Here is a 24,642-nt window from a genome sequence, read left to right on the forward strand (position 1 = left end):
GAGTAAGCAGTTAGACCAGCAAGGTGTATAAAAAGAATCTCCCCACCCCCTGAACTTCACTCTGAGGATGCTGGCAGGGGACCAGCAAAAGCTAAGTTGTTTCTTTTAACATTGTAAATAGTTGTTTTTATTGTTTTTAAATATCTTTTTAGCAATAAACAACTGATTTATACCTCTCCCGGAGATCGAAGGTTGTGTTATTGAACAATGTGTGTGTGTGTGTAAAAGTAAATAAATAAATAGATAAATAAATAAATATTCATGTTGAGAAAAATAGTCAAACACCGGGATAATACAAAAACAACAACTGTTTAATAAACTTAGCTTTCTTTGTGTTCTGCTCATGGAGTGCATTACCGGTCTACCCACCCCCGCTAATCGTATTGTTTCTAGTTGTCTCGCATCCATCTGCATATTCATGAGTTCCAGCCACGCCCAAATCGGGCAAAGAGAGCGACAGCAGGAGAGGCAAGGATCCCTGAACTCATGAATATGCAGACGGATGCGAGACAACTAGAAGCAATACGATTAGTGGGGGTGGGTAGACCGGTAACGCACTCCATGAGCAGAGCGCAAAAGCAGTTGGTCTTATAAGCAGGCTTTTGAACCTCCGGCATTCTACTCTGACGACCGACGAAAGCTACGTTTATTAAACAATTGTTGTTTTTGTGTTATCCCGATGTTCGACTATTTTTCTCAACGTATGTGTGTGTGTGTGTGTGTGTGTGTATGTATGTATGTATGTATTATTGAAGCAACAGAAACCATACATTTTGTTTAAGTTCATTTTAGTTAAGCATGCATACAGGATAACAGGTTGTGGAATTGTTCACGTCTCATAGATTTTTCCTTTCTTTTATTCATATTGTAGGCGTATTTACCCTCCTGAAGATAAGCTTCTACTTGAAAAATATGAAGGTTTGTTAGCCACAGCTTTTCAAACCTTTCTTGCTGGGAGGGCAGCTTCACTTCAGTGGGAAATGAACAACCCTTTGAAAAGGATGAAGGTATCAGTAGTGCCATAATGATTTCAAATAACTGATTTCCATGTAGAAATACTGAGATGTTTAGTTTCTTTTTTCTTTTCATCCAATTTATAGTACGGTCGTACTGAGTTGTTATACCGCAGTGAGATCAACATTGTGTTTATATATTTTTCTTAACTAATGATTCAAATGTAGCTTGATGAAAACAGTACAGTTAGCTGATTTCGTATCATGTGCTTACTTTTAAATGTTGGTTTAAAAACCAGAATGGTTGGATCCATACAGCATGGATTCATAAACCATGTGTTATATCTTTGCATATTGCATCCAATTATGGTTTGTCTCCAAAAGCTTTTTTTGGCTATTCATCTATCAAGTTTGCACATAGCACCCTGAAAGAGAAAAAACACGTCATCTTACTTCAGCATTTCCAGGGAGAAGATCTGATCCATGTTGTCTGGTTTTGAAACCTCAAGCAGCTTTTTAAAGAAATGCTAAACTGCTTGTTCATTTCATGCTTGTTTCAAATGGCCTTTGCATGGACAGCTGTGCTGGAATTCCTATGTAGTAGTCTCAGCTGTGGTTAGCTAGTATAATCTTGTTTTTTCATCGTGGAATGTTAATGTTCATAGATTCATAGATCAATAAACGTATAGAACTGCAGTGGTTTAAGTATTGAGTTCAATTCCCGAGTCAGGAGTCAAAACCTTTGCCACTTAAAAATTTAGCTTTTGGGCACCTATCAATAAAATATGGCAAAATCAATTCTGTAGGAGTTGAATAAATAGTAATGCCTTCACCTCCATAATTCAGTTTAAATAGGGATAATTTAATAAAGAAAACAGACAGTAATCCTTGAACTGAGCACTTTTGTTACTTGTATTTACTTCTCCACATAATCACCACCATTCACTCCACACTTCTGCCAACAGTGGACAATCATCACAAAAGAACTCCACGCTTTTTCTCTTCAACCAGGTCCTGGTAGTCCTTTCTGCCTCTTCGTTTGAGTCAAACAGATGCCCACTAAGGTATTCCTTCAATTTTGGGAAAAGGTGGAAGTTGTACAGAACCAAGTCTGGACTCTTATGGCGGATGAAATAAGAGGTGAGATCCAACTTTGCAATTGCCTCTTGTTGTGGCTCATGAGGTATAAGGTCCTGTGTTGTCATGTTGCAGCAAAATGTCTTTCTTGTGCTTCCAAACTCCACGTAATTGTTGTTTCAGAGGGATAGAGGTGGAAGAGATGGAAAGGACTGTCAGGACCTGGTTGAAGAGATTGAAGTGTGGAGTTCTTTTGTGACAGCTGCAACTCATTTGGACATCATTGGTAAAAGTATGTAGCAAATGGTGGTGATTATGGGAATAAGTAAATACAAATAGCCAAATAAAATGGAGAATGGTCCTTGAAGTTATTAAAATAGCCCTATTTAAACTGGAGGTGGAGGCATAGTTTTTCTTTCAACCCTTGTAATTAGCTCAACAAAAATAATTGCAAGTTTCCATTGACTTTGTTTTTAGGACCCAGACACTGTTAGACAAGGGGAGAAAAAGGCAGGGTTTTTTTTAGCATGTTGTGTGCATTCTGACTTTTTCACATTTATTCAAGAATGTATCTTTTCAGGAAGAAGACATATTGGATCTTCTGGAACAGTGTGAACTTGATGATGAGAAACTAATGGGAAAATCTGTCAGAATACGTGGACCAAAGGTATTTATTGAATGAAATTAAAGGTTATCTATATTTTTAAATGAAGTGCATTTGGTTCATCTAAATTCTGAGCTGAATTAGGCTGGTTTGGATCAGTTCCATATGCCACATTCCCAAATTTAATTTCATCTGAAACAACCAGAAACTGGTTGCCGCTGTCATAATATTTCATGAGCAATTTAACATTCTGGAAGATTACAAAATGGCATTTCATTTTGCCAAAGAGGTTATTGTGCTTTCATGTTGCTAGAACCTAGAGTGAAGCAGACAGAATGAGAAGGGAACCAGTTGAGTGATTGACAGCCATGACTGACAAGTCTGCCTTTCAATTCAACAGTTTAATCAGCAGCCCTTCGGTCATACTAGTTTGCTACATGCTGTTCCCCACTCTTTATAGTGGTTTTTCAATCATGCTTCACGCTTTAAAGTGCTTTCCTGTGGTGTTAGTGAAGTGTATATTTGCGGTTAATTTTCTGTCTTCCCATCTTGATAATCAACGTTGATGGCACTTAATGTAAAAGGCTATAAACCACTCTTTACAATTTGTCAGGGTCCTTAGGAAAGGGTGCCTCTGTATTGTTGGCTATCACAGAATTAGACCACCAAACAAGTTTCTGGTTCTTCCCAAATTTGTAAAGAGGGATCTCAGATCCATGGTAAAACTCCTTCTAAGGTTGGTTGGTTGGTTGCTAGCAGATGTTTCATTATCCAACTGGATACCTCAGTGTACTGATGATGTTAGCCAGTTGAGTAATGCAAAGTCTGTAAACAAACAACCAAGCTCTGAGAGCACCAAGGATTCCACTGGTCAACCTAAGCCTGTGGTGGTGAACCTATGGCACGCGTGCTACTGGTGGCATGCAGAGCCCTCTCTGTGGACATGCGTGCCATTGCCCCAGTCCTAGGCCTTCAGCTGGTTTTATAAAACCTTTTCGCTTTAGGCTGCCACCGCCATGTGCAAAAAAAAAAAGGTTCATTCAATCAATCAATCAATCAATCAATCAATCAATCAATCAATCTCAACTTCCCGTGGGGAAAAAAAAAGATCTTGCAAAGTTGGAATTGATTGATTGAACTTTTTAGTCCCACCCAGTCTGCCGTTACCACCGCAACCATGCCCACCCAATTGACCACGCCCACCAAATTGCCCACGCCCATCCAATTGGCCACGTCCACCCAGCACCGATGATACATAAGTGGGTTTTGGATTGCAGTTTGGGTACTTGGTCTCTAAAAGGTTCGCATCACTGACCTAAGCTATTCAGTATATATTCTCTTCTACTAAAACACCTTCTGTCTGAAATTTGGCAGGCTTCTCCTTGTAGAAGGGGCAGTGTGATGGCATCTTTTATCTAATTCTGATAACACTGAAAAAGGTACAGGTGCTTTAAAAAAACAACATTTGAAGAAACATTTCCACTCAAACCTGCCCTCCCCAATGTATTTGTTTATATGAGTGCCCACAAAGGGGCTATTATTCCTACAAACATTATCCTGCTTTATTATAAAAATATTTTTTATTATTATAAAAAGTTAAAAGGTTATTGCTGTTTGTGCATTTCCAGGCTACCAAGTTTGAGGCACAAAGCTTTGTTCTACAAATTTCACTTTGGAATAGCTAGTCTTCCTAACATTCTGAATGTTGGACAGCATCTGCACTTAAGTCAACATTCAAAGGGAGGGATGTTGTTGTTTTTTTTAATCACAAGGGCAAAAGGCCTCCGACAAAGAGAAAGTCTTTTTCCTTTAAAAGAAAAAGAGAGAAATCCAAGAACAAAACATGAAAAAAAGAAAAAGAAATTGTGCCTGATCTGGGAAATAAAGCAGCAGTGTACCATCTTCCCAATAGTTCTGATGTAGCTGGAATTACACTGGGGGAGATCCAGGGGAAAGAAATAGAGGACTTTGCTATAAGAATCAGGTTGTTTCTGTAGAAATAGGAGAGGATACTTTTAATCAAGAATCTGCAAAAGAGGTGAAAGTGAAGGGTGTAAAAATCACTTCCAGAAGGTCATCCCAAGTTTTGTAAGCTGTTCCTTTAACACAAATCAGATCAGAAAGAAGACCAGGTGAGGTGTTCCCTGGAAGGTGTGTGGTTATAGCAATATCGGGCAAGCACCTACACCAGGGTAGCAAGTGAAGCCTGATTGTGTAGATCCAGTGGACTTCTTGAGAAGGAGGTTTGAAACCTAGACTTTCCAGTCAGTGGGTTCTGCCATGTTGCTATATGGTGCAGAGATAGGATGAAGAACAGTGGAGGACAGCCTTGAGTAATACCAAAACTAATAATATATGGTTTTTTTTTCCTTTCTTTAAAGAATGTTTCTGCCTGACTGGAATAGAAAGGCAGGTAAATTATTACCTCCTCCCTTTTTCTGTTTAAATTCTTTATAGTAGAAATATTAAAAGGACTGACAGATTATTTGCATTTTAGTTTCCAGAGTTGACACAATAGGTTAGCATTAACTACTCTAACATCACCATTAGGGGGCAGAACTACTCTCTTTGCCAGTGTTTGCCAACCTTGACAACTTGATGTCTGGGCTTCCACTTGTGTATGTCCACACACCTTAAAATTGCCAAAGTTGAAAAACACTACTCTGTGCTATTGGGAAAACATATTTGCTTATCTAGGCAGCAGTCAACATTTTATTTTAAGGCAGTGGTCCCCAACCTTTTGGGCATCACGGACCAGTTCCACAGAGAGAGGTTTTTCCTGTGGACCATAGGGGGCGTGGTTTCATGTGCTACCTGTATCCCCCAGATGGGGCTTTGCTTATTTGCACGGATGGTTTTTGGCATGCTGCAGCCCGGTGCTGGTCCACGGAGTGGGGATTGGGGACCCCTATTTTAAGGGACAGCAAGTGAGTTTCCAAGACTGTGGTGCTGGAAGACTCTTATAGGATCTATAAACTCAATAGACTTTGGGAAATTAAAATTCCAAACCCAGGTACAGTTAGAGATAATAGAATCAAATTAAAGAAGGAGGAGAATCATAACAAAATGGAAGTAGAGAAGAAGAATGAAAAAAATGGAGTTGAAAAAAAAGAAACATTGGAAGAAGAAAAGGAATGTCCCTATGAAGTAGAAAAGAAGAGGTGAGGAGCAGAATCGTCTAAGTCTAATATTTTTGTAGGAAAGTTGACATTTTCAGAAAAAGGAAGGGAAAATCCAGACTGCTTTCTGAACAATTTTAAAAATATTTGTCTTACCTACAAAGGTAGGGAAATTTGATATATTCAATTTTTTAGAAAACTAGTTCTCTGTTTTCAGTGACTTGGAATGATATGGACACCTATACAATATTCAAGATTGCAGCAAATTCTTAGCTAGGACATACTTGCCAAAGGCGTCTGGATCTTACTCAATTTTTCACCACAACTTGAAAAGAATATACAATAATTGGCAAGATCATGTGGAAGCCAACGTAATTCGATGTCACAGAATTAGCACAATTTGTATAGTTCATGGCCCAAGTTCTGACCACCTCAGTGATCTTGTCTCCTAATGGGACTCAAGGCCCTAGAGCAGTGTTTCTCAACCTTGACAATTTTAAGGCATGTGGACTTCAACTCCCATTGCTGGCTGTGGAATTCTGGGAGTTGAAGTCCACATGCCTTAAAATTGTCAAGGTTGAGAAACACTGCCCTAGAGGCAGTGGGAAAGATGGTCCAGAAGTTGGATTACTCAAGTACTCAAAAATGTCATTCAATGTGATTATCTCAAAATGTTGCTAAAATGAGAAGAATCCTGGCTAATTAGATTAACCCAGGGTCTATAGCATGTTCAGTTCCAGCTACATCATATCAAAAATGACTTTATAATATCTGGCACCACACAACTTACAGCCAGGAGGTAAGTTTCCTGATAGGCTAGCTTTCAAGTCTTTTAAATTCAGGACACCTCAAAAGGGATTGTCCCTAAGTGAAGGTTCAAGGAAACCAAACTGAACGTTGATGCTGCAGGCCAAAGAAACCTCTCAGTAAAAGCCTTCTTAAATTCTCTGTGGGTTTCATTACACCTATGAGTTGAGTAAAGGTGATAATAGTTAGAGGCCACTAATGGCTTAGAAAGATAACTGGAGGCATGATCTCCATTATAATAATTCACTCATCAAAGGTGCTCACACATGGTGAAGTATCACAATTGCACATGTTGTGTGCCAAAAGCCAAGCTGAAAATCCTCTTCTCAAGCTACTTATTCAGTGGAACAGCCAGAAAGAGGAATGGGACTTTGTATGTCCCTGTGCCATATTGTTTGGAGGCATATTTCTTTCCTCCCAACGAGAAAGAAAGATCAGAAATCGGCAAAGAAGGACCTCTTAAACCCAACAGCAAAGGATTCTCCAGAACTTGAAACTAGAAGATGCAAATGGAGCAGAGGCGCTTTGGTCAAACAAATTAGGTGGATGCATAATCCCATCTGTTCGAAGCCTGATACCAGTTATTGTAGATAGCAGCGAAATACATTGTTTGAAAGGGAAATAATCTACAAAGATGCCAGGAGCAGTCCTCAGACAACAGAAAAAAGTTATGAAGAAAACGCCACGACAAGTACACAACGCTGTCCTAGACACAGCCACCATTGCTTTTCCAACTGGAGTTTGATTCTAGGAGGACTTTCAGATTAAGGACTAGTTTTGCATAACAGACCAGAATTTATCACAGCTCATAAGAAGATAGAATATTCCATCCTTGAACAAAGCTTAGAATTCCAGATTGCATTGTAATACAGTGAAACTGAAGTGGGGGACTGTAAAATGTGAAAATGCAACATAGTTGTAGGCAGAGGCAGGCAAGAAGGCTTATGCCAGAACTGTTGTCTGAGGTTGCATTATACTTGGATAATATCAATAAAATACTATTTTTTTTAATGTAATAAAAGCATTCCAAAACTGCAGACTGCAAATAAGATCTTCCTTCCTTCCTTCCTTCCTTCCTTCCTTCCTTCCTTCCTTCCTTCCTTCCTTCCTTCCTTCCTTCCTTCCTTCCATCCATCCATCCATCCAAACTGGTAGTTTGTGTCCTCTAGACTAGAGGGCATACTGTACTTTCTAACTGAAAATTCTTCGTAGTCATTCACATTGGTTTAATACTATTATGCTTGCTAATATAATGCTTCTTGTAGTTATTGCATATTCACAGAATGGCACATGCATGCATCATATGCATATTACTCTTTCATCCTCTGTCTGGAAGATTTCTTAAGGCAGTTTTGTATAATTCTGACTTGGATGCTTCTGTGTTGGGTGAAAGAGAGGACTGTAACACTTCAAATTTGATACTAAAAAGTTGGATCTTTTGTGTATTGAACCACATCCCCCGCTCCTCCCATCTATCACAATATTATGACCTAAATTTAGTCATCTCATCCATGGAATGATGAGAGTTGTAGACCAGAGCTAGGAAAAACTGCCATTAACCACACAGTTCCAGTCTCATAATAACAAACCATACTTTATGAAAACAGTTGCTAAATTTTCTATTTCCATAACTGCCATGTGGAATTTTGTTTGTGTAACAACAGTGACCACACTCCCCCCAAAAATATCCAATTAGTATTTTTCTGTGTTGTCTTACAGCCTGAGTTTGTACATAGGTTTAAACCAAATATATCATCTAAATCAGTGGTTCTCAACCTGTGGGTCGAGACCCCATTTGGGGTCGAATGACCATTTCACGGGGGTCGCCAAACCACGCTGTCCGCCATTTTTTTCCCTTTTCCCTAGCTGTCCTACTCCCTCTTATTGGTGGCCACACCCACTTGGGGGTCACCACAACATGGGGAACTATATTATGGGGTCACGGCATTAGAAAGGTTGAGAACCACTGATCTAAATCCAAGTGACCATGACCGATGACTTAATAAAATACTATGACTTAATAAACCCATGACTTAATAAAATACTAGATTCAGTGTTCTTTAATACCTATCAGGAAATATACATTCGATCTCATCAGAAAGAAATGAATCTGGTTCATCAGAAAAAAAATGAATCTAGTATCAGATCCTTCAAATATCTCCAATTTTAATTTGGGTGGAGTTTGGACAGAGTATAACTATGGTGGAGAGGAAGATGAGTTTGAAGGCCCTTGTATGGGAGATGGAAACTAGCAAAAGAGGCGACCCAGTATCCTAAATCTCATTGCTCCACCAGTTTCACTAAGGGCAAGGGATAATGAGGGCTGCAGTCCAAAATCTCTGGAGGACATCTGATTATCTACATGTGTCTCCCCACTTGCCCTTCCTATGGGATACATAGAAATTCACAGTCACTGCTTGCTTAACCCATTAGAGGACAGTAACTGTTGATTCACAGCAATCCTCTCAGTGCGTTTAGTTCCACTGGAAAAAATGGGACATTTAAATACCTTTAACTATGAGTTGTGTTGTAGCTCTTTGAGATGTCAGTTTAACGGCAACTCTGGAATACAAAGGATTGCAGGGTATATATCCTAATCCTCTTCTGTATGTGTGGCACAGTGTTGGAAGATGGTACTTTATGTCAAGTGACCTACTTTTCATTTAGCTTTTTATTGCCTCTGTTCTGATCATTCCTAACCCTCAGCTGGTTAAAAAGATTAACAGTCTCAGCTGAGGAGGCTATTGCAGGCAGATTGCAACAAATGGTACCTTCCACTAAGTGACTTTATCTATTGCTCTGGGTGTTTTTCTGACCGTTGTCCATGTTTTTCTTTTTCCCTTTCCCCTTTCCCCATTCCTAAAATAAATGAAATATCCCATATGCAGATGGGATTACAGTCAGATTTACTGAGCAATTTCTGTTTCTGTTGCATAGGGATTGATACCCAACTATGGAATATTGTTTTTTGTTTGTTTTCTAACTAGATCCAAATCTGTATTGTAGTGGCTTGTATGATTCCTTACACTAATAAACATGAATCAGGAGTAAAAATAAAATAAAATAAAGCTTTATGGCAGGTTTGGGAAATATATAATTTCCATTAGAAATAGTTGTAGTGAACTCTCTTTTCTTTTGCCATTATTTGCCAAAGTTTTAAAAAAGGAGTCTACTTGCACATATGGGGTCCTTGATTGTGACTATTCGTTGTTTTGTATTGATTGCATTTTGTTTCTTTGTTTTTAAATGTCTCACAATTTGTAAGCCACCCAGAGTTGCTAGGAGTTGGGCAGCATATTAATTTAATAAATTATTATCAGCAAAACTTCTCATTCTATTTTTTCTGTTGTTGTTAGTGTTCATATTAGCTTAACTCTCCAAGTGCTTCAGTGCATTTTAAAAAGAATACATCACAGCTACACTTGATGGGGCAAGCAGTCATTGTAAGCACTGAGTCTAGTCATACATGCTTATCTCTGTTGATAAATATGGTAGAAAAAGTTGGAACAATCAATTGGGATTGAAGTAGCTGCCAAATCAAAGGCAAACAGTTGTGGCATTCCGTATTAGGGTTTTATTGTACGTATATATGTTTAAAATCCCAAATTTTAGATAGCTTCCCCCCCACTCCAATTAATTTCTTATATTGGGAGGAGTCATATAATTGCTTCATTTCCAGGTAAAATTGCTCGTTGCTTAAATATATAATTAGTTTTTTTGATATAAGCAAAGATGGGAAAGCTTGATCTAATATGAAAATCTATGTCTGTGATTTTAACATTTGACTGTGCTAATTCCACAAATAAATGTGCAAATTGGCATTGATAGGGAATCCAATGAAGTAAATTTCTTTTTTGTTTCATGAGAGAATATGTTCTTTGTATGTTGAATTTGTGGTCTTTCCAATTATTAAGTAAATCCCCAGATTATAATAGCAATTTTCTTCATATTCCTTCGCTGCGTTAGTCAAAGTAGACAGTACTGATAGCTTTGTCTAGGTATAAAATAGTCTGGTATATTTTAATGACCCTTCTCTTCTGACACTAATTTATAGCTATTTTCTTTAGTGAATGGCCCGTGGCATGGAAATTATTTTATGATGGCATTTATTTTCTATTAGCATTGTTGCCATCTAACATAGCAATGAATCATGAGATTCCAGTGTGATCTGATATCTCCTTGTGTTACTGATGTACTAGGAATGTATTGGAAAGTAGGAGGGAATTTTGTGGTGACAAATACGTTGTGGGTGATCTCTGATAGGAAGTCTATCAGAAGATTCACTTTGAAAGTGGAGAAGTTCTCAACTTTCAGAAACCCTGTATAGTTTTAAATTAAAATATTAGCTTTTTCACTGAGTATCTGTTGAAAAACTCCAATATGGTAGGCTTCCCTGTGTTTGAGAAATCATATGTATGTATGTATGTATGTATGTATGTATGTATGTATGTATGTCTTTGGTTATTCAGGTTTTCTCCCACGTAAAATTGGAAGTGTCTTGGCGACGTTTCGACGAAGTCCCATTCGTCATCTTCAGGCTGGTGTTTTCAGCTTCGTGCTTCGAGGAGCAATGTGTGGTCTTAGCTGTTTCTTCCTTTTAACTGCCAGTGGGGGTATGAACTGATTGGGTGAGAACTTGGCTGTGTTCTGATTGGGTGGAGGTGTGTTCTGATTGGTTAGGGGCTTGGCTGTGCTCTGATTGGCTGGGGGGGGTTTGGCTGTGCTCTGATTGGCTGGGGGGGGTTGGCTGTGCTCTGATTGGCTGGGGGAGTGTTCTGTTTGGGTGGGGGCTTTGTTGTGCTCAGGTTAGTCTGAGTTGCAGGGGGTTTAAGATGGTGGGCTGCCTTGCTATTTTTTGGCTTCGCGTTTGTGGTCGTGCCTCATCTTCATGGTGGGTGTCAGTTTGCTTCATGTTTGGATTGGAGGGGTTTAAAGTGGCTAATGATGCAGCTGTGGTCTGGCTTCTGGTTTGTGGTCGTGCCTCATCATCGGTGTGGCTTTGGGTTTGTTTTTTGCGTGGATGTGTGGTGGTGACATCCTGTGTGGTTTTTGTGAGTTGGGTCTAGTGTCATTTTTTGTGTTAGGGAGTCGTTTGTCAATAAGGGCGGGTTTCCAAATGGCTGGTAGGCGGGAGATATCATCTCGTTTGTTCATTCTATCTCGATGGCTTCTCTGATTATTCTGTTGTTAAAATGTTCAGTTTTGGTGATAGATCTGATATTTTTAAAGTCAATTTCATGTCCTGTGGCTTTAAGGTGTTGGACCAGGGAAGATGGTCCATAAGAGTTCTTATGTTCTTCAATGTGTGTACTTATTCTTCTGTTGGTTTGTCCGATGTATGTGTTGGGACAAGCAGTGCATGGGATTTCATATAGTCCTTGATTTTCTAACTCAATTTTATCTTTGGGGTTTCTTAGGATGGTGGATATTTTTCTGTTTGTGCAGAATGCTGTTTTGATGTTGTGTTTATGGAGGATCTTACTGATTCTGTCTGTGGTGCCTTTTATGTATGGGAGGAGCACACATACATGTGTGCTACTTTAATTAGTTGTCTCCAAAATGCTCAAGATGGGTAGGTTTTTAAAATAAGCGTATTGAGCAGTGCTGTTTTTCTTCAGAGAAATTTCAAGCACTTCCTTAAGAGTTGTATACCAGAGGGAATTTCAGAGACCATAGCTTTTGTTTCCTGAAATCCGTTCTCCTGGATTCTTAAAGGCCCTAGGATCCTTTTTCTGTTTTGCGTCTGGTCATCTTGCACACAGATCTTGGGAATTTCAGGGTGTCTAAAATAGGTTTAATGGTGCTGCTTTATGATCAGGCTTCTCCAAAGTGTTCCTTCAGATACTTTGAATTTCAAGTCTCAGAATTCACTTCTAATTGTAGTTTGCTCAATATGCCTTTTGAGGTTCCAAACTATGGATGCAAAAGGTTGTAACTGTCTTTTACCTACCAATGTATTGTCTTGGAATGTTATAAAAACTAAGCTCAGATTGACACATAATAATACACACACACACACACACACACAAATATTTGACTCTAGTATGCAAACCTTATTGCAGTCAGCGGAACAGATCTAAGCCCTTATATTTTTCATTAAAATTCCTTGCAGATTCTAAATCAGGTTGAGTTGATAAAAATGAAGGCTGAACAGAAGCTTGTTAGGCTCTTCCTCTTTTCTCTTGTAGCCTCTGTATTCGATGCCAGAAAGTGCACAATTCATGAAAAAGAACAAGAACGACAGCAGTGGCAGTAGCCATGAAAGCAGCAGTGACATATCTGAATGGGAAGAGGAAGCTGAGAAAGAAGATGAAAATGGAAAGAAAGAGAAAAATGTCTCATTTGATCTTGAAGATAGAAAATTAATAGAGCGATCCAGTAAGTTATAGGAGAGGAATTGATTAATTTTTACATTAAAATACTTATTTTTTTTTTTAAAAAGCAGATTCCCTGGTCATTTAAGTTTGTAAGACTCCTCGATTAAGAATGTTTTCTAAACGTGCAAACGTATGTGATATCTTGAAATACTTCAGAAATGATATATGTTTTCTTGTTATGGGGAGGCAGAAAAAAAGTGGTATTATAAGAATTAAAGCACATTTAATTTTTTTTTAAAAAACCCCACTCCTCCCCCATATGCCTGTTGATTGTTTTTCTCCCACAGTCCTCATAATTTAACAGCAAGGAGACCATAACTACAATCCAACACAATTGGCTATATTGGCTGGGATTGCTGTGAATTAGTTCAGCATCCTTAGTCTGAACTGAACAAATAAATCAGGCAATTGGACTAACAAATTTGGTGGAGTAATAATATTTGATAATGAGAAAAACGCAGGAAGTGAGAATCTAAATGAAGCTCTAAGGGCACTGAAGTCTGTAGTCTACATGGCATAATAGAAAAGCTCCATTGATTATAATTCAAGATATTTTGAATTACACCATTATCACTCACAATTAACTAAGGGAAGATTTTGAAAGAGATTGTGATTTTGTTATTAGGTCTTTTTTGATAGCTATCAAAAGTGTTGGCACCTGCGTGTGGGTACTCTATGTGCACGGTGGTGATTCAAAGGAACTCTCTTTACTGAATTTAATTTTTGTGTGTGTGTATGTGTTTATAGTATATTTAAGCCTATTTAATGTTTTATACAACAGTGTTAAAATTAAATTTAGGAATCAATACTAATGAAGTTTAGTAGCAATGGTCAGAAGTAGAGTGACAGAAATAGGGAAGCAATTAAGGGTAGGCATATGCCTTTGAGGTCTGATTGCCCATCTCTGTTCTGAAAAAAAGGATCAAAATCAAAATCCCGTCAAAGAAAATAAGACATTAATTCAAACTCTTCCAGATACATTTGGAGCAGCTGAACTTTATGAATTATTTTCATACTATATGTCTTAGGTCCTGTTGGAATATATTAGGAGTCAAATTTTCTTTATTGGAACACAAGTAATGTCCCCATAATTGTGGGAACAAATGGTGATGGAGTGTAGATTTATAATGCAGCATCCGTGGGGAAGAGACATACTGCAAGAACATGGCCCGTAGTAATATTGCTCAATATAATCTGGTATAGATTATTATTTTTTCTTAAGAATCATGGGATGGGCAAAAGTTAACAGGAGTGACAATCAGTATTTATCTGATATATTTTATGTTTCCATAAGACTTGATGGGATGGGAGAAATGAACCATTTATACTTCTGCTAGGCCAGGGGTAGGCAACCTTGACTCTTTGATGACTTGTGGACTCAATACCCAGAATTCCAGAACTAATTATGCTGATTCAAGAATTCTGGGAATTGAAGTCCACAAGTCATCAAAGAGCCAAGGTTGCCTCCCCCTGTGCTAGGCTAAAGAGATGGGAATGAATCAGGTGAGTATAGAGAAAAGTAAATTCTCTTAATCTTACTTGTTTGATTCTTTCCTCATCAGTTTTGCATATGTGCATGGTAAAGTCCAGGGTATTGGAAAATAAGATACAGGGAAGATATTTAAAGGCCACCTGCAACTTTGGGTTGAAAAGTAAAAAAAAAAAAAATCCACACAAAATGGGCATACACAGGAAGAACAAGAATTCAGAATATATCCTGAGCAGATGCATGCAAGTTTGGAGATTGTTACGGTTTTTTTTTTAGTCTACAATTGTGATTTGGGAGAGGAGTTGAGTCTTTTGTATTCATTTCCAGGCAGAATGCACTGGAAGCAGCCTCTTAAAAAAGTCCCATCTTATGTGTCTACCACCTCCTCGACTAGTCCTATCAGGCGTTCTGTAAGCTGCCCAAGATCCATTTCAGCTTTGGCTATGCAAATACAAGCTGACAAACGCCCTTTCACAGCCAAACCAGCAATGCTTCTCTCTCGGTCATCACTTGCGAGTAGATCACACTCTTTAAATAGAGGTTCATCTGCTATCAAAGTGTCTCACACTGCCAACCAAGGTTCTGTACATTCGTCTGGGGTAAGTTAGCAAAGTATGTCAATTTTGTAATAGCAAATATTAATGAAGTATTTGGGTGGGTGGGGGGAAGATGAAGAGCAATGAGTTTAATATTTTCCATTCATTTTGCTATCCAAACCATTATTTTTTAAAAAAGTTACAATGAGAAATTTAACTAGTTGCACTTGTGGTCAAGGGAAATAAAAGTGGCTTAGGCATTGTACTCTACACAACCACCTTGTTCTAAATGAAAATTTGGCTTCAAATCGGAACATGAAAAAGTTTTATAAGAACTATACATTTGGAATCATTAGGAAAAAAAATAAAACCTAGAGGGAGGTTTTTGCAGAAACTCCTGGGGGTTGGGAATTGGTGTACCTATTTTATCAGATGAGTAAGGATTATTTGGTTTAGTTTTCTTTAGTTTTTCTTTTACATGTATATATACATGTGTATATTTTAAAAAGAGTTCTTGCTGTTCATGGTGATTGTTCTTGGTAATAACCACCAGTGATACTCCATCACTGGAGGTTTTAAAGAAGACATTGGACAGCCACTTGTCTGGAATGGCATACGGCAGTGGTGGTGAACCTATGGTACGAGTGCCAGAGGCAGCACTCAGAGCCCTCTCTGTGGGCACATGCACCGTCGCCCCAGCCCCACTTCCTCCCATGGCCCCTTACTCACCAGCAGCCCCCCGGAGGAGAGTCACCCCAGGGCACGGCCCGTGCAATGCTGCACAGCCAAGGACATGGTAGCCGGGCAGCGGGGGCAAGATTCTGCCCTTGCACCCCATCACGCTCAGATAATGCTGCAGGGTATAGGTGGAGGGCGTGGCCACCATGGTGCTGCTGGGCTGCCTGGGTGATCTGTGGCGGGCCATGGAGGTGACGGGTGGTCCAGTGGGCAAGGTGGAGCGGGGACAGGGGTGGGAGTGCTTTTTGGGCACTCGGTCTCTAAAAGATTCGCCATCACTGGTATAGGGTCTCTTGGTCTCCTTGGACTAGAAGACTTCCAAGATCACTTCCAACTCTGTTGTTCTGTTACTATAATAATATGATTTCCTAGAAACAGAGATTTTTTTAAAAAATCGGATGTTCATTTTTTGGAAACAAACTTGAGAAATCCACCTAAAAAAACTTCTCTAGAACTCTGATGATAGTACTAAATAAAGTCCCACTTGTAAAATGGCATAGAAACTATTTGTGAAAAATGCACCTGAAAAAGAAAATACATTAGATGCATAGACTCATAATGTTGGAAGGAAACGTGGTGGTCTTATAGTTCTGAGGGCATGAATCCTCAGAATATTCCAGACCAGGAGTGGCAACCTTGGCTCTTTTATGACTCGTGGACTTCAACTCCCAGAATTCCTGAGTCAGCTATGACTCAGTAATCCTGGGAGTTGAAGTCCACGACTCATAAAAGAGCCAAAGTTGCCTACCCCTGCCCCAGAAAAATGTTTGAAACCCTTCAGTGAAGGAATGGCCATCACTGTAGGACCCAGGCTACTCTGCTACTTAAATGCTCTAACAATTAGGAAATTCCTTCTTATATTGAATTTATTGGATCTCCCTCTATAAAGCTTCAATCAGCTAAAACAATTGCTTTTTGTCCTATCCTTGGGAGCTATAAAAAATAAATCCATACTGTCTTCTCTATGACATACCTTTGAGCATATGAAGACTGGTATTCTATCTTCCCGTAGTCTTTTCTTCTTTAGGCTCAATTTGCCTAGTTCCTTTAACTATTCATCATAAGATTTAACTTCCAGGCAATGCCAGCATTCGTTTTTGCACTTTCAATTTCTCAGCCTCCTTCTTGTATTGTGGCAATCAGTATTGGTTACAGTATTCTAGATGCATTCTCACCATTGCAGTGTGAAAACAGAGTTATCATTTCCTATTTCTAAGTTATTTTTTTTTAGTATTTACATTGTATGTTAGGTTAGTTATGGATTATTCCTTCCATGTTAGTCACTGTGCTTTTTCTTATTGTTGTTCGCCACCAGACAACAACAATTTTTTTTTTTAAAGTAGCTGGAGTTGGATAAAAAATTTAAAGACAATTTTCAGAAAAGTTGTCAGGGAATTACATTAAAAGCTATAAACATGTGAAATTACATATAAATATTCAATTTGCAAGAAAACTTGCAAAGTAAAATTGTATTTTTAAAAATAGATCTTAAAAATATTTAAAATGATGGACTGGAATATTGCCCCGCTAACTTGAAGAATCAATTGAATTTATAATGATCCACATATTTCTACTGTACAGGTGAGGCAGTCCATGGCAAAGAGCTAAATAGCTTCTTTCTTAGGTGAAGAGGGCGATAGGGCTTCTATGAGCATCATTGACTGGAAAACCTTTAGGGAGAAGTTTCATACAAACTTCTTTGCTACTGCAAGTGATGGGGAGATTTTCCATTTTAAACATTATAGGAGAAAAAAATATCCTGAAAGAGCCTTTATTGAGATTTTAAAAAATTAATTAATTTGTTCCTCCAAATTTATTTTTTCTGGGAAATTCTTCAGCTCCTCAACATTTCTTTCCCCCCATTTAAGATTACCAGATTTGGATTGCAAAATGTAGATGACCACTAGACGTCAGTAAAGATATATATAGAACATTCAAAATCTGCTGCTAGTTGTTTGAATTTGTGCAGACTAGAATTGGTGAGTTCGCCACCTGCCCCCAAATGCTCCAAATACTCCTAATGGTGATTTGGTGAAATAGGTTGTACATATTATATTACTTCTTTACAAGTAAGCATAGGGTCTTGTATTCAGCCAGCCAGATAAATGGAAGTGTTTTTAAAATATAGAAAAAGTATTTATTTAGAACAGCATCTATGATTTGAATTCAGCTATGAGAAATTTACAGTGTATTATTATTTGCATTTATTCATTATTAACCCTTAGCACTTTAAATCAGTTACATTATCCATTCCTACAAAGTGAATGGAGTCCATGATTATGTACCGTTCATTAATACTTTCAACCTATTTCTGTATTAATAATTACAAAGGTACACCATATGTTTAAATAGCACTTCATTCCATAATTCATAGAGCCTTATGCCACGCAGGAATCATGCTGATACAGTGCGCTTTCGTTTTCTTCTCTTAACCTCTTTCTACCTCTCCGATCATGCTCTGAAGCGTTCCCAAACACATTAGAGAAAATTTGCACAGAGGGAGGAATTTGTGAGGAAAAGAAGCTATCCATTTACTTCAAAAACCTCTGTTGAATTCAGGGAAGCCAGCAAGGATAGAAATAGCTATGTGAGAATAGTCCATGGGCAAAATCTTTTATGCTCATGAGTATCACAAAATACCCTTAGTGGTACAATTAAACAATTCTGGTCTCCTTTCCTTTAGGAAAATAAGGATTATGGGCAAAAGAAATGCCTTAAGCCTCTAAAACTATTTGCACTCTTTGCTCACTCTACTCGTACCCAAAGTTTTAGTCTTGCCCTTGATCCAAGGACCCCTTGGAGACCAAAAATAATTTTTATGAAGTGTGCAGCATATAGTCACAAAAGTAGTCGCATCCTACTTTATACAGGTAATCCCCGACTTACGATCACTATTGAGTCCAAATTTTCTGTTGCTAAGTAAGACAGTGGTTAAGTGAATTTTGTCCCATTTTACAATCTTTTTTGCCACAGTTGTTAAGTGAATCATCTCAATTGTTAAGTGAGTAACATGGTAATTGATTCCGGCTTCCCCATTGACTTTTCTGGTCAGAAGTTTGCGAAAAGTGATCACATGACCCTGAGACACTGCAACCGTCATAAATATGTACCAATTGCCAAACATCTGAATTTTGATCATGTTTGATCATATGACCAAATGCTGGAATGCTGCAACGGTTCTAAGTGTAAAAAACAATCAAAAGTGTTGTAACTTCAAACAGTCACTAAAAGAATGGTTGTAAGTCAAGGACTACCTATACCAGCCCAGGAGATTATTTTGAAAGAACCATAAAAACAGGATAAATATGGCTTCTTGGCCTATTAATTTTCTTCTTCACTGTACAAGAGTGCTGTTGCCTTCTTTATTAATTAATCCACATTTATAAAATAAACTCCATAAGAATACATAGACGGCCTGTATGGGTAGTCAGGTCAAACTGGCTTCCATGCCTGCGATACCTCCAAGAGATCATAAATTAAAGTATGCTATTGTATTTATTTCCATTGTATGAATAGTGTTGTTGTCAAGGAAAGTATTTATGTAGATACTGTATTTCCCCGAAAATAAGACCGGGTCTTATTTTTTTGTTTTGACTCCAAAAGAGGCACCAGGCATCGGGGGATGTCTTTTATGCTCAAATGCGGCACCGATAGCCCAGCCCAGCAGGTCCACTTCTTCTGGGGCCGAAGGGGTATCTTCATTCTGCAGCTGCTCTGTATGCTGCTCTGCATTTTGCAGACGGCCTATGCAGCCGAGTACCGAGCTATGGATTCAACCCATAGCTGGGTCCTCGGCTGCATAGGCCTTCCGGAAAGGCCTGTGATTGAGAAATGCAGGCCGGGCTGCAGAAGACGCTGCAGAAGAAGTGGGCTGGTGAGGAGAAGCCTGGCTGCAAGGTAAGTGGTTATGGGGCACATGAGGCAGATCCACACCCCTACCCCCACCCTAGCTTGATTTTTAAGTATGTGCCTTGCCCCCAAACCAGTGCTTATTTTTGGGGTAGGGCTTATATTAGGTCCACCCACAAAAATTAAGCTAGGGCTTATTTTTGGGCAAGCCCTTACTTTCGGGGAAACTTGGTATATTAAAGAGCAAGGTGTTAATTCAGTTTTATATGGAAAGAACTGACAATTTAGGCCCTGAACGATTTTGCAGCTTACTGACACCGAAACAGATTTTTTCAGCTATCTCATACTCTTCGTTCTGGCTTGGCAGGGTGAAATGCAGCAGGGAACAAGGGAACAGGAAGAATTCCTGACAAAGGAAACTTTAACCATTTTCAGTGACATGAAGATACGATACCCAGGGAAAACAAACGAAGAAGCAGATCTAATCATTGAAGATGTAAGTAGCACAGAAGAACATTGTTACCAAGGCAAACTTTAGTTGCAGGTGAGGTGGGTGTTGCTGAAACCTGCTTAGCAGTAGTACTACACACCATATTTTGCGGTGATAACCGAGTGATAAACAGAATGGGAAAGTGATAGACAAAATATTCTCACAGAAAACTTCCTCAGAGAAATTGGAGGTGTTGATTGATTTGATAACAGCATTTTTATCCCATTCAACTGCCAAAATGATTTGTATGTAATCAGTAAACAAGGTACATTGTGCCTGCAGGCAGATTGTCTAAAAACCTGACACACTAAAAAGTGTGTGTGGGTGTAGGGGGGAAGTGTAGGAAATAAAAAAAAAACTCTCTGGCACTCACTTATCAAGATAAATGGTAGTTCTTGTAATGAAGAACTGCAGTGGAAGCAGTTTAGGGACAGAAAAAGCCCCTTGAACCCAATTTTCAGCAAGTTTGCATCGTTTTCCTTATCTCTCTGGGAGGCTTGTTCTTCTGAAATCAATCCAACACAAGTATTCCAGTTTGTAAACAGTGAGGATCACGGGTGTCCAAATGTCTGGCTTGCTTGCACTACATTGAATGAAGAGGAATTGTCTTCGGCTGCATATAAATATATATAATATAGTCAAGGATGTATAAATCACATAATGTTAAAAGTTTATGATCTTGTGGGAATACTAGCTGTTCATGGCTACATGCAGATTGGGCATGCCTGGTATAGATGGAATGTGGATGGCTTTTCTACCTGACTTGAGTTTTTCTAAAGTCATGAAATATTTGGGAAAAGATTATTTTTTTCTGGGGCAAATAAATTACTGTCAATATATAGTATGTAATCTGGCTTGTTTGTCTGAGCTATATATAAATTTTTCAAAGTAGCACCTTACATGTTGGGGAAGCTACAGTATAAGCTAGAAAGTCAGGTACTAAAACGTTTTCTGAAAATATGGATTACATTACAATGATCAATCTTCTCAATTATTGCATGTCTTTGCTAAGACATGCTAAGATTTGCAGTTCAAAAGCTTATGCCATAATCAACTTATTATTTAAGATGACACAGAATCCATTATGTATGTTCCGTAGCTACTACATGAGACTGTTTTTCAATTAATGATTTTGGAATGATTAGATCCTAATCGTGATTGGTTTATTACCAGAATATTGTTGCACTATTGCTTTTTTTTTCTTTGCTGTGGGCAGAAAGGCATCTGAATATAATTTAAGTTGCTGGAAGTTTCGATCCTTGGTGGAGGGAGGAGAATATGAAACTTCTTTTAGTTTCAGATGTAAATATCATCAATGTTGCTAGTCTTTCAGCATAACATATTTGTGCCATCTAGTGGCACAATTGGAAAAGTGCTCAGTAGAACTACCTATGGCACAGCATTTTAAAAGAATGTTTATGTTGCAAAGAAATGCTTTAACATCATGTTATGTTTCCATAATCTAGCATTCCTATACTTGTACACAAAGATGACAGCTGTAAAACAGAACAAATAGAAAATGCGCAGTTAGGAACTCTTAAGATATTTCCAGTTGAATATTAGTAGATTCAGCAGCAATGGGAATTTTTTGAATTGCTAATTCCTAAACAGAAATGTTCAGTTTAGAGAAATGTTTTGAAGAGCATCTTTTGAAGGGCATCTTTCAGTCCATTTAAAAATGAGCCATGAGATGGCTAGGTTTTTGGTGATATTAAACTGTTCATAGTTCATGGTAGCACATGATTGGCCACTGTGTGAACAGAGCTAAGTGAGCCCTTGACCTGATCCAGGAAGGTAATGTTTTTAAATTAGGTATACTTACTTGGCAGGTAAGATACCTTGATCACATTAAGTGGCTCCAGCTTCAAGTACTACTTTTTTGAGATGTATGCATTTATGATGAATGTACAAAAGGGGTGGACTTTCCATCATAGGGCATGATGCTGATTTTGTGAGACCAATCAATTTGACCTCCTCATGGATACTATTGCTTCATGGTTAATTTGCAGGCAATCCTCACATTTGTGCAGTTATGAGTACAATGTTTACTCTGGCATAGTGGGTAATGTTTGTTCTCACTAGAGCAGGCTAGGCGAGAAGCAAATTCAATTGCCTTTGACATGTGACAGTAGAAGAAATGAATGAGTGAAAGAATGAGTAGTGTGCATAATTAATTAGAAACTATCTCATTCTCCTTTCTAATTCTTTTGTCTTTGATACAGATAATGGATAACTGGAAATACCATAAATCAAAAGTGGCATCATATTGGTTAATAAAATTAGACTCTGTAAAACAGCGAAAGGTGAGTAGCAACTTCTTGTTTTCACTCTAGGTTAGCCACATGAACAACTATATTAGTCATTTGCTTTATTAAGTCCTGCTAATACTGTACCTTTAAATTCAGGAGTCCTCCATATTTTTAAGAATTTGTAGTAGGGAGATAGATAGATAGATAGATAGATAGATAGATAGATAGATAGATAGATAGATACATAGGTAGAGTGCTGTTGCTCCATTTCATCTGAGCAAATGGCACATTAGAGTGTAATGTAATGATCAGAATTGCCACCTAAATAGAGCAAGATAATTACAGTTTCAAAGTAGTAAAATAGTGGAACATGCTGTACAGAGAAATGTCTCTGTTTTCCATTTATCCATGGGTTTAGCAATAATTGTAATATGGTGGTGCATTATTCGTGGTGCTAATAAATTGAAAATTAAAATAAGAGCAGCCTTAATAGGAAAGGCATATTCTGTTCAAACCAATATAAGTAATTTAATAATGAAATATGTCATCTTGACAAGTGATTTAATCTAAATTCAAAGTTTTTATATCACAATACAGTTTCTAGGTAAAGTAACTGTACCATCAGGTTTCTCATAACTTTCAAAGGCCAGCATATCAGGACAAAGCTTTAAGGACTTGATGCACTTCCACAATGTGTTAGTGCACAATTGCACTATGATCAATTGGCATAAATAATATTTTGATGCAATTAATCAGTCCTGTATAGTTGATTCTTTTTTCAAGTAACATTTTCCCCTCCATGGTGTTTCCTCTAGTTTGCCTGCAACTTCCTTTTCTTTATGGAATTCTCTTTTGAGATCTATATTCAGGTTTTGAAGCATCTTCCTTTCATAGTTAGAACTTGTTTGTGATCCAATTACTCATGCTGCTCTAAATCCCCCAGGGTAGGGGGGGGGGGAAGAATTGATGTAAAGTGGTTAAATTTAAATTTACTGACAAGAGAATTAAAGGGAGACTAGTATAGCTATTTTGAGCTACTTAGCTCTCATCAGCTAGCCATATCCTTCTGAGATTTGAACCCGGGCCACTTGCATGTTAGACAGATGTATTAATCTCTAGGCCATGGGCACTCCTTGCTTTGTCGGCTGTACCAGGGGGGAGATTAAGTGTTTTCCGGTAAGACCGGTTTATCAGGGCAACCTGGTCTACCCCAAATATGGGGCAGAGCATACTGCTTCCGCTTTCGCCTTTCAGCCCCAATCTAGGAGTCTTTACAGGCAATCGCTTCTGTTACAGATTATTTGTGTGTTAAATTTAAATTTACCAACAAAAAATTAAAGGAAGGCTAGTAATAGCTTTTTAAAGCTACTTAGCTCTTGTCAGTTATCCATACCCTTCTGAGATTTGAACCCAGGCCACTTGCATGTTAGGCAGATGTAGCAATATGCTCTGTCCCATATTTGGTGTAGACCAGGTTGCCCTGATAGATTGGTCTCACTGGTAAAACATATAAAGCGGTTCTTCTATACACACGATTGTATCCTTCTCCATTGGCAGATTATGTCCTTCCACTTTCCTTCTCCAGCCTCCTACTTGAGTGATTGCCGCACAAGCATGAAATTTCACCCTCCCTACAGTCCCCAGCATTTTGGGGTCCAAAAATAAGGAAGATTTGTGCTGTTTCATTTCTCCTTATTTTGTCGTTCCCACAATTGTGCTTCAAACTAGTCAATTGTTCCCAGGCTCAAAACCATACCAACTTGTATTTTCCTGTAGGTGGTTAAAGGAGACCCCATTAAAAAAAAATCACCATATTTCACCAGTTTTCTTCTACTGATTTAAGTGGTATTCAGCTACACTGGCTAGGTTCAGGAGGGCATATTAGATCGCTGTGTACAAATGTGTTCATTTTGGGAAAATATGGCTGATGACTGGGAGGGTGAATGTTATCTGAAGTACTATTAATGTCTTAACTTCTTTTGAAAAGCAGAGGGTTCTGTAGGCTTGTGTCTGTATTTAAACCTAATCTTGTTTTTAAGATTAGCTTTGACACTGGCATTGTACCTTAATGTGTGTGAGTATACATTGAGACCTGATTGGAAAAACCAGTACTTTCTATGTTAGTAAGGGCAAGTGCTTAAGAAAAGGAAGACAAAACAAAGAGAAAGTGGCAGTATAAAATATGTATTTTTGCCTGGTATCGGTTAAGGACAATATAGAACAATTATGACAAATCAAAAATGCTGGTACTGTATTTCTCCAAAACTAAGACCTAACTGGAAAATAAGACCTAATGCATCTTTTGGAGCAAAAATTAATATAAGACCTGGTCTTATTTTTGGGGAAACATGGGT

At 38.3% G+C, this 24,642-nt stretch overlaps 1 protein-coding gene across 2 annotated transcripts in view; it reads left to right on the forward strand.

Moving 5' to 3' along the window:
* TTLL7 (tubulin tyrosine ligase like 7) overlaps positions 1 to 24,642 on the forward strand; it is an 87,582-nt gene that overhangs the window by 46,855 nt on the left and 16,085 nt on the right. For both annotated transcript variants that reach the window (XM_039321015.1, XM_039321016.1), the window contains 6 exons: positions 872 to 1,007; positions 2,611 to 2,697; positions 12,749 to 12,938; positions 14,754 to 15,025; positions 19,917 to 20,045; positions 22,262 to 22,342. In XM_039321015.1, the coding sequence (XP_039176949.1) occupies positions 872 to 1,007; positions 2,611 to 2,697; positions 12,749 to 12,938; positions 14,754 to 15,025; positions 19,917 to 20,045; positions 22,262 to 22,342 (895 nt within the window). The remainder of the gene's footprint in view (positions 1 to 871; positions 1,008 to 2,610; positions 2,698 to 12,748; positions 12,939 to 14,753; positions 15,026 to 19,916; positions 20,046 to 22,261; positions 22,343 to 24,642) is intronic.

Source organism: Crotalus tigris, unplaced genomic scaffold (assembly GCF_016545835.1).
Source record: "Crotalus tigris isolate CLP2741 ecotype Arizona unplaced genomic scaffold, ASM1654583v1 scf7180000023718.2468807, whole genome shotgun sequence".
NCBI lineage: Eukaryota > Metazoa > Chordata > Lepidosauria > Squamata > Viperidae > Crotalus > Crotalus tigris.